We start from the raw sequence: 10,399 nt of genomic DNA, 5'->3' as shown, positions 1-10,399 counted from the left end.
TTGGGAGGATTCCATGCTCCTGTCATCTTTAGCTCAAACTCACTGAAACTCTTTCATCCTGGGTTCCTATCCGCATCTTCTTCGTTGCTTTGAGCAACAATGTTTCTCTCTCGCGTAATTCGAGCGCGTTTAAGTCGCGGAATCCCACGAGCACATGCGAGTCATCCCTATTCAACAAAAGTACCATCTTCCAATTTCAGAAGGAATATCGCTCTTTTTGGGTTTATCAGTTCTCCGGGCCTTTGGTGGTTGACAACAACGCGGGATGATGTTCCACGCTTCGAAGGTTCCCCAACAGCTCAATTGAACCTTCCACCTGGCCCATCTAAGGATGAAGTCACCCAAATTGTCTCGGAAGGAGCATATTCTCACAAAGTCGATAATGTTTCCGGTGTTGATCGATACTATGGTACACAATTAGCTTCCAACAGCCCTTGTGAGGACAAATTTCTCCATGGTAAACTCCCATCCCCTCGGAACGATGGCAGTCAATGGATGACTTGGGCTGTTTTCGATGGACATGCCGGGTCGCAGACAGCCGATCTATTGGAGAAGCAGCTGATGCCTTTCTTGGCGCACAGTCTTGGTCAAATGAAGTCTCTCCCAAGCAACGACTCCGTGGCTGAAGAATCGATCCATGATGCTATCACTAAAGGGTTCATGGATCTCGACAAAGCAATCATTGACGACGCTGCTGAATTGACGCGAAGCAAAATCCCACTGCACGAAAAGGTGAAGCTGCTGGCTCCTGCCTATGCCGGCTCTTGCGCTCTCTTGTCTCTCTATGATCCCGTCTCAAGCAAATTGCATGTGGCCTGCACCGGTGATTCCAGGGCGGTTCTAGGGCAAAAGGGTCCGGATGGAAAATGGGAGGCAATTCCGTTGTCCATTGATCAAACAGGCTATAACACGGAGGAGGTTGAAAGGTTGCAAAAAGAGCATCCTGGGGAAGAAGAGATGGTCAAGAACGGCCGCGTACTGGGATTGGCAGTATCTCGTGCGTTCGGCGATAGCCGGTGGAAATGGTCTCTGGAATTTCAGAAAGAAATGAAACAAAACTTCAACGGGCCCGCGCCCTTGACGCCTAGATACGATGTGCGAACACCACCCTATCTAACCGCAGAACCGGTCATTACATCGACGAAGATCGACCCGAGCAGGCCCTCATTCCTTATTATGGCTTCGGATGGCTTGTGGGATATGCTTTCAAATCAACAAGCGGTCGACTTGGTGGGAAAGTGGCTCGAGCCATCAGAGAAAAGAGTGGAATTGGAACCAACCTACGAACCATTCGACTTTGGGCAATTTTTGAAAGGGATGAACTGGAAGTTCATGGAGGAGAGAACAACTGTGCAAGATGAGAACGCTGCGGTTCATCTTGTACGCAATTCCCTTGGAGGAAATCATCATGAGTTGATCGCAGGTCGTCTAGCATTTGGAGCCCCCTTCTCCCGCCACATTCGAGATGACATCACTGTCCAAGTGGCTTTTTTCAATGTTCCAGATATTCAAAGTAGATAGAAATGTGCTATAGGTAGATTTTCAAACGATCTAATGTTGAAGTTTCATACTTCCAGGCTTTTAGTGGTTGCGATGTGCGGTGCTAAACAGTAATGGTCAAGGCTAATAGCGGTACTAGCTAATTTTTTAAGCAGCTCATGTGGATACTTTCAAATCCAAAGATCAAGAATAAAAGAGAATTCAAACAGATTGAACAAAGATGACACTCAAAGTGGCTCTATGCTGCACCCCGACCCACCATCAAATGGAGGAACCAACTGGAGAGAAGCAAATCGTGTTATCGGTTATCGCACTTCACCTCCCCCACCCTCGTTGCGGCGGCTTTTCCAACTTTCCCTCCGTCGTATCCTGGCAATTCAATTGGCTTGAATCATGTCAGTCAAGCGGGTTCTTGTGATCGCAGGGTCTGACAGCTCAGGTGGCGCGTAAGTCAATCTTGTTCCGTACCCCTCCGTCGGTAAACGGCATGCGTGCTGCTACCCTCGTTGACGCATCGCATTGATACTGCCGGATCAACGGCTCAATATGTGAACGTTTGAAGCTAATTCGGTCAACAGCGGTCTTGAGGCTGACCAGAGAGTTTTGGCAGCTCATGGTGTTTATGCCCTCACAGCTACAACCGGACTCACTGCACAAAACACCCTCGGCGTGCAGGACATCTTTGTTGTCCCCGCTGAGTTTGTTCGAAAGCAAATCAATGCTGGCCTTGAGGATGTAGGCACTGATGTAGTGAAGCTGGGTGTGTCCTTTTTTTCCAACAGTTGTGACCCTACCCAAATCCTCTTGCTGACCGTGAGCAGGAATGCTATCGTCCGCCGAGACGATTGATGTCATCGCAGAAACACTGCAAGCCCACAAGCTTCCCCCAATTGTCCTTGATCCGGTAACAGACACTCTGCCCGATTTATCTACTTTTCTTGTGCTTATAATCGAATAGGTAATGATTTCCACCAGCGGGTCACAGTTGCTCCCGGAAAAGGCTGTTAAAGAACTTCGAACAAAGCTTCTCCCTCTCACGACCATCCTGACCCCCAATATTCCGGAGGCTCAGCTTCTTATCAAGGATGCCGGCGATGAAGCTCCGGAACCTGCAGACTTGGCTGGAATGATCTCACTTGCTAAACAGATACGCTCGCTGGGTCCCAAGGCTGTACTGCTGAAGGGTGGCCACCTCCCTCTCACGAAGGACCACAAAACGGCCCAAACCCCACAAGATGGAACTATTGTGGTTGATATTCTCGTTGATGAAGATACCACAACTTTGTTCGAGACGGAATTCTTGGTTTCTAAGAACACGCATGGTACTGGCTGCTCATTGGCATCGGCAATTGCGGCAAACCTGGCCCAAGGGAAGGACACGATCCGAGCGGTTCGCAACGCTGTTCGGTTCGTTGAAGTAGGTATTAAAACGAGTACTGATCTTGGCAAGGGAAGTGGGCCCATTAACCATTTCCACTCGATGTACACGATGCCTTTTGCGCCGTATGTTATCCTCTCGCTTTGTTCTTGATATATATGCATGCGCTAATCGGGACAATATGCAGCGGTCGATTCGTTGAATACGTTCTAGATCGCCCGGATGTTCAGACAGTCTGGCAGAAGTTTACCCATCATGAGTTTGTTGAGGGCCTGGGCCAGGGTACGCTTCCCCTGGATCGATTCAAGGAGTATCTCGTGCAAGATTATCTATACCTGGTGAGTTCTTTCGCGCCACTCCCACTTCTCTGACACTCCCGAGACAAAGTATTAAACACTTCCAGGTTCAATTCGCCCGAAGCAACGCACTTGCCTCTTACAAGGCAAAGACGATGGATTCGATAGCAGCAGTAAGTATTTATCTAGTTTTCCTATTGCCTCATATCTGACTCAAATTTAGTCGGCCCAAATTGTACTACACATTCAGCGAGAAATGGCACTGCATCTGGACTACTGTGCATCTTTTGGTCTATCTAAAGAAGAGATAGAGGCTCACTCGGAAACAATCGGTCAGTGTTATCGTTCTTTGTCCCATCCTTCGTTTGGTTTAAGTTTCAAATCCCTCCTCGTTCCATCCAGTATCTGACTCGATCATCCCGGAGTAGCGTGCACTGCATACAGCCGGTATATACTTGACGTGGGACAATCCGAGGATTGGCTCGCGCTACAGATGGCGCTGGCACCTTGTTTGATCGGATATGGTACCATTGCCAGGCGACTTCATTCTGAAGAAGGCACTCTCCGAAAGGGGAACCAATTTTGGAAATGGATTGAGAACTATGTCGCCGAGGACTATACGGAAGCAGTTCGTCTGGGATCCGGTAAGTCAACCATGGGCTCCCTTGCCAGGTGCTGAACTAATTCTCAATTTCGGTAGAACTACTGGAGAAACATATGCAAAAGGTATCGCCCAGTCGTATGGAGGAATTAATCGAGATCTTTATGCGGGCTACGGAGTTGGAGATCCGCTTCTGGGATATGGGGTTAAGCGACCAGAAGGTGTGATATAAGTGGTGTGGGTGTGAAATAGGCTGAAAGAAGGCATTGTGATACAGATCATTCATTAGAACCAAGGCATAGTCAACAAATATCTGAGAATTGACATTCAGTTCAGTCAAGTGTACTACTCGTACCTGTGGAGTACCACTGCCACCCACCGCCACCCATCAAACTCTAACAAAATTTCTTTGTTACGAAACCGCGGAACCCGGCCAGGCGGAGTCACGTGGCGCACTATACCCGATATGGAAACTTTTTTTTTTTGCCTCCTTCCTCCCCTGGCATTTTTTTCTTGTTCCTTCCTCAAGTTCTCAGCGAACTCATCCTTGTCAACAACCTTCCCTGTTCTCTCTTTTCTCTCCTCCCCCTCTCATCTCCCTTTATATTTCCCTCACTTCAACCCCCTCACAACAACAACACAGTTTCCATCATGTCTTACGGCGGTGGTGGTTATTCTCGCGGCGGCGATTCTTACCGGTAAGTCTCTTATCCTCCGGGATCAACCCCCTTTGTCGCGTTTTCGTCCGCAACATGGCGTGTGCATCCCTCTTCTTGGGTGTACCTGGCTGTGAGAGTGATCTCTCGACTCATCCAGCCCAAACTGGCGCCTGGCTTGAGATCGGGTACCTCCGGCCACGTCTGCCGGTCGATGCACTCGCGCACTTTCGACCATGATCTGTGACCCTTTGCTAACGGTGTCTCCAGCTCCCGCAACGGCGGTGGTGGTTATGAGAACGGCGGCTCCAACGGCTACTCCGGCGGCGGTGGTGGTCGCGGTGGTTACGGCGGCGGTGGTGGTGGTGGCTACGGCGGCGGCGGCGGTGGCTTTGGTGGTGCTGGTGGTGACCGCATGTCAAACCTCGGCCAGGGTCTCAAGCAGCAAGAATGGGGTAAGTGCTGAAATCCCCATGGGATATTCTCCCTGTCCGACCGCAAGAATACTAACAATCGTCTAGACCTCAGCACCATGCCCAAGTTCGAGAAGTCTTTCTACAAGGAGCACGAGGATGTCACCAACCGCTCGGAAGAGCAGGTGCAGGAGTTCCGCGCCGCACACAAAATGGCTATTCAGGGTACTGGTGTGCCTCGCCCCGTCGAGACCTTCGATGAGGCTGGCTTCCCTTCCTACGTTTTGTCCGAGGTCAAGGCCCAGGGCTTCGATAAGCCCACCTCCATCCAGTCCCAGGGTTGGCCCATGTCCCTCTCTGGACGTGATGTTGTCGGTATTGCTGAGACAGGTTCCGGAAAGACTCTGACCTACTGTCTTCCCGCTATTGTTCACATCAACGCTCAGCCCCTGCTGTCCCCTGGCGATGGTCCCATCGTCCTTGTCCTGGCTCCCACTCGTGAGCTGGCTGTCCAGATTCAGGCCGAGATCACCAAGTTCGGAAAGTCCTCCCGCATTCGCAACACCTGTGTTTACGGTGGTGTCCCCAAGGGTCCTCAGATCCGTGATCTGTCCCGTGGTGTCGAGGTTTGCATTGCCACTCCCGGTCGTCTCATCGACATGCTGGAGGCTGGCCGTACCAACCTGCGTCGTGTTACCTACCTGGTTCTTGATGAGGCTGATCGCATGCTGGACATGGGTTTCGAGCCTCAAATTCGCAAGATCATTGGCCAGATTCGCCCTGACCGTCAAACTTGCATGTGGTCCGCCACCTGGCCCAAGGAGGTCCGTCAGCTCGCCTCTGACTTCCTGAACGACTACATCCAGGTCAACATCGGTTCGCTGGATCTTTCCGCCAACCACCGTATCACCCAGATTGTCGAGGTTATGTCCGACTTTGAGAAGCGTGACCGCATGATCAAGCACATGGAGAAGATCATGGAGGACCGCTCTAACAAGATTCTCATCTTCACTGGTACCAAGCGTATCGCCGACGAGATCACTCGTTTCCTCCGTCAAGATGGATGGCCCGCGCTTTGTATGTTCCAAACCCCAACTCCTACTTTTCTTGACGACATTTGCTAACCTTCTCTTCCCTCTAGCCATCCACGGTGACAAGCAACAACAGGAGCGTGACTGGGTCTTGAACGAGTTCAAGCAGGGCAAGAGCCCCATCATGGTGGCCACCGATGTGGCTTCCCGTGGTATCGGTATGAACAAATTATCACCCCTTCCCCCCCTCCCTCAAACTCCCCCATATCCCTCCTTGAGGAGCCCTTGAAAAAACTCACCCGTGTGATCTTGTACGACGCAAATGGCACGGTGCTCAACTCTCTCGAAGTGTGTTGGTTTAAACACGACTCGTCCAGGCGGACTTTCAGGTCATCTCAAATGGTTACCATACCAGGAGGACCTTGGACTCACAGTGCAGCGTAGCAGACAGCAGTTCCTGACAGGATTTCTCCGACTCCTTTGTGGCAGCAACTCGTAAGAGAGTTGGAGTTTTCGTATCTCAACCGTTGTTTCTGATCTGTTCAAGCTGCATTTATTTCCAAGGTTACTCTAGGACCACGATTACCGTCACCACATGGACTCGCTTCCTTTTCCCCAGGGTTTCTTCTTTTGGATTTCTTCTTTTGGAAAATGCCCCTGAAGAGAGCAGTGATGTATCCAGTCTTGCACGACTGAGAAGGGGCCCTCTATGGCCATCACCTTATTATTACCCAACTAATGATCTGTTTGCTAACGAAACCGTATTCAAGATGTTCGCGATATTACTCACGTGTTGAACTATGACTACCCCAACAACTCCGAGGACTACGTTCACCGTATCGGTCGTACTGGTCGTGCCGGTGCTAAGGGTACCGCCATCACGTTCTTCACCACTGACAGTATGTTTCCTTTCCCTTTGATTATTCCTTGGTCCATGCGATATATCTAACATCATTTTCCTACAGACTCCAAGCAGGCTCGTGACTTGGTCACCATTCTTTCTGAGGCCAAGCAACAGATCGATCCTCGCCTTGCTGAGATGGTCCGCTACAGCGGTGGTGGCGGCGGTGGTGGCCGCTGGGGTGGTGGCCGTGGCCGTGGCCGTGGTGGCTGGGGCCGTGGTGGTGGTGGCGGTGTGACCGGCTCCAATACCAGCGGTCTTGGTGGTAACCGTCGTTGGTAAACGCGCCCTCCTCCGAGCAATTCCTCAAGCTCGCCCTGCTCTGTGTTACCGGTAGACCCCCTTTTCTTTTCTTTTTGCTTCACTTCGGTTCTCGCGTAATTCGGTACGGACGGCGTTACTTTCGATGTCATAGACAGTCTTACATGGTTTTTTTTAATCGGTTACATGAGTATCTGGCGATGAGTTCCTCACTCCCCGGGTCTTTGTTCCCACCTGTTCCGCAAATCCTAGAGTTTGGGTTCACGTGGCCAAATCATACATGTTGATTATTCGCAAAAGTTATTCTATGTTCTGGATTTCAGCGCAATGTCGCTTCACCTGATCAACAAGCCAGTCAAGTGTGTATGTTCATAATTGAAAAGTTGATCATTGAACTATTTCTCCATCGGTAAAGCCTAGCTTCAGCAAGTAGATACCAGTGCGTTTCCAGTTTACAGACAGTCAACTGGTCAACCCTATCAGCCATACATCTCTCCTGGGGCGCACTAACTAACCCCGTAACCATTCCTGTAGCTGCTCTGCCAGAATACGATGCACATGACTAGTCATATGTCCAGAATTAAACCAGAAATACGTATCCAACGGCGTAGGGCACCCATAACTCAAATAATTCTCCCCGATATCAGGCTGATCATACCCAGCGCAAAAGCTCGTCGTATTAACAATTCCATACCGAGCAGGATGATCCAAAATCCCACTCAGGTGAGCATGAGCATCAAAGACCCTCACCTCAGCGTCGGTTCTTTCACGCGCGAATAGACGTGCTTGTTCGGATAGCGCGGCATTATACCATCCCACCTGTGTTGCATTCGGGTGCGGCGAGCTAGAGACTTGGTTCCCCGGTGTCCGGTCCAGGGGGGGAAGGTTCATGAAGAGGAATGATCTGTAGCCCAGATTGTATAGGTCGGTTACGGAGGTGAAGAGGGTGCTTGTGAGGGACTTGTAGAAGGTGGGAAAGTCGACGGTGTATTTGGAACTGTCGCTTATGTCATTTATGCCGATCCAGATTGCTATTAGGGAGTCCTTTTGTTGGAGGAATTTGCTTAGGGGGGGTGTGGGCGTATTGTTTGAATTGGTGGGTTTGGTTTACGAGGGAGACGGTGAAGTTGTGGTGGAGGGGGGTGCTGGTGGTGATTTATGCTGTTAGTATTGCTACCGGACTAGAGTAGTACTAACTAGTATGTGCTAGTACTTCCCGAGAGCTTGGGTTCGAAAATGAAGGACTGGTGGGACTGGGTACGAACTGTTGGGTGGAAATGTCAGAGCCTGCGAATGCAAAATCCCAGAGTTGCTTTTGGCAGGTTCGTGGTGAGGTTAGGCCTGGTTTGACGCCGCAGTCTGTGAGATATTCTACCCAATTTGGGCCTCCTTCGGCTGTTGCTGTCTAATTAGATATAAGTATGTATATTAGTCAAATTGGAAGATAGGAGAAGGATTCATTGTAAGGGGAAGGCATTACTTGATTTTGTACTATCTTATTGGAGAATAGAGTATGCTCGTCGAAGGCAAAATCGAAAGCATCCCCAATGAAGCTGTAGTTTTGGTGCCCGTGAGTTCCTTGGACGTAGGTATATGAATCTCCAAATGCAATCCTAAAGTAGGTGTCAGATTTCCATCCAGAAATATGAATTTCATTCACATTTATTTCACTTACAGCCCTTTTTTGGATGACCATTGGAATTTGTCTGTTGATTTCCCAGTTGGTGATGCATCTACGGCTCGGACAGAGGTGAGAAGCAACAACCAAGATAAGACGAGTGGTAACTGCATTTCTTCGGCTCGGTAAGATTTGAATTGAGGGATATTGTTTTCAGGTTGGCAGCTCCTTCCTAAGTAGTTGGATATTGTTCAGATCAAATTTTTCTCCGGGATGATTTATATTCATGGATGTCACTGCCACTGGTATCCATATGGGAAATATATCCAGTACCCCGCAAGCGATCAGATCCGGGGAAATTTTGACTAGAGACGGATTATATTTTTCCGCCAAACTAAGAATTGGTTGCGACATTCTAAAGGCTAGTTTATATATAGTTGACGGAATTCTATATTATACCTCTTCTCAACATGCGAAACCTGGGGCCTCATGGTCGTGATCGACATAGAGACGTCGAGAAGATGCGATGCAAAATCTCCGATTTCCCTATAAGGCTGAAACATCGGACTAAAGTACGCCTGCGGACTAGTTATGGTTCAGAATCAATTGATGTGGATGCTCATTGCTTGTAGTGTGGCGGTTGGGACTATAGTTCGTGACATATAGCTTTGATCCCCAGCGTGCCTAGTCTCGCCGCCAACGATGAGAATGGAAGGTGTACATCGACAATTCCTATCACTAGAGCCTATAACGAACCAAATCTAGTCTAGTGGCTCAATCTAGTACGACTGGTTCTAGATTGTACCCCCAACTGCCAAAGCTTATGCTTAAAATGGTCCACAGAGAGGCTGTGCGGATGCTAGTGGTATCTTTACTCTGGTTCCACGACAGATGGTCTATGTACTCTTACTAACCCAGAAGCAGCCTCAGATGTTGATCATGGAGGTGCCAAATCAGCTTCTCCATAAAGAGTTGATCCGGTTGCTCGTTTATCTGTCAGCCCAGACCCGACACAGCTAGCTTAGCCTGGGCAATTGTTTAGTTGGGATCGTAATCTTACCGAGTACATACCGGTCGACGCGATGGTATGCATGTACATGTACATTTATCTCTCCAATATGTAGTCGCTTGCGGAAGACGTGGCATAAAGGCAAAGACGAAAATAAAACACTTTCTCTGCCAGCGCATATATTCGACGATCGGGCCGCAACCTTGGAAGACTACCACCTTGAACAAATGCCAATTCCAGATGAGCTGCAGCAATGCCATCTCAAAATTGGGACCAGTTATTTCCAACCAGTGAAGCACCACGAGTTGATTGCCGAGGGGAAAGACATGCATGCATCGGCCCCAAAGCTTCTCTGGATCTGCAGCTCGGTACAGGCGATGGTTCCTAAGAGAGCGAGGTGCAGCCCGGTTTTCCAGCCATCAAGAGAGAAAGATTCCTTGGCGACCTTTCTATGACACAACATAGGGGGTACCAGTGCTGTATATCCCAACCTTGCTATCTACACAAATCCTGGATACCAAGAACAAGGAAAAAACGTGGCCTACGTATCCTAATCCCGGAAATGTCGACTTTGGCAAGCCGTCCAGCCGGAACCCCGCGTCCAGGATGCGCTAACTGGACACGGCCCCTGTCATGCAATGCACCTACTGGCCGCGCGTGGGCTGCCTCTTGCCAGCTGCGCGGAGCGGACGAAGAATATGCATGGAAAATGTAACCTCTTCCCCCCGTCGCTAG

The 10,399-nt window shown here is 49.6% G+C and overlaps 4 protein-coding genes across 4 annotated transcripts; 3 read left to right on the top strand and 1 right to left on the bottom strand.

The window, feature by feature from the left end:
* Positions 1-99: 99 nt before the first annotated feature.
* N7481_011408 (PP2C family serine/threonine-protein phosphatase) lies at positions 100-1,521 on the top strand (the record flags this gene model as incomplete). The annotated part of the gene is made up of 1 exon (XM_057270627.1): positions 100-1,521. The coding sequence occupies one exon, from the start codon at positions 100-102 to the stop codon at positions 1,519-1,521; it is 1,422 nt and encodes a 473-aa protein (XP_057117801.1).
* A 372-nt stretch (positions 1,522-1,893) lies between these two features.
* On the top strand, positions 1,894-4,002 carry N7481_011407 (uncharacterized protein; the record flags this gene model as incomplete). The annotated part of the gene is made up of 9 exons (XM_057270626.1): positions 1,894-1,946; positions 2,079-2,260; positions 2,322-2,404; positions 2,459-3,003; positions 3,066-3,216; positions 3,282-3,347; positions 3,398-3,506; positions 3,603-3,818; positions 3,875-4,002. 9 exons carry the CDS (start codon positions 1,894-1,896, stop codon positions 4,000-4,002), a joined length of 1,533 nt encoding a protein of 510 aa, XP_057117800.1.
* Positions 4,003-4,426: 424 nt separating this feature from the next.
* On the top strand, positions 4,427-7,058 carry N7481_011406 (DEAD-box ATP-dependent RNA helicase DBP2; the record flags this gene model as incomplete). The annotated part of the gene is made up of 6 exons (XM_057270625.1): positions 4,427-4,473; positions 4,702-4,886; positions 4,953-5,921; positions 5,986-6,093; positions 6,646-6,774; positions 6,841-7,058. 6 exons carry the CDS (start codon positions 4,427-4,429, stop codon positions 7,056-7,058), a joined length of 1,656 nt encoding a protein of 551 aa, XP_057117799.1.
* N7481_011405 (uncharacterized protein) lies at positions 6,923-8,828 on the bottom strand (the record flags this gene model as incomplete). Its single annotated transcript, XM_057270624.1, has 6 exons — positions 6,923-7,176; positions 7,553-7,599; positions 7,696-8,034; positions 8,303-8,442; positions 8,530-8,650; positions 8,713-8,828. 6 exons carry the CDS (start codon positions 8,826-8,828, stop codon positions 6,923-6,925), a joined length of 1,017 nt encoding a protein of 338 aa, XP_057117798.1.
* Between the last annotated feature and the right edge of the window lie 1,571 nt (positions 8,829-10,399).

This window comes from Penicillium waksmanii (genome assembly GCF_028829765.1).
Source record: "Penicillium waksmanii strain IBT 27052 chromosome Unknown utg000009l:1.0-4314994.0:1.0-4318279.0, whole genome shotgun sequence".
Taxonomy (NCBI): Eukaryota; Fungi; Ascomycota; class Eurotiomycetes; order Eurotiales; family Aspergillaceae; genus Penicillium; species Penicillium waksmanii.
This window is presented reverse-complemented; position numbering and strand designations above follow the sequence as displayed.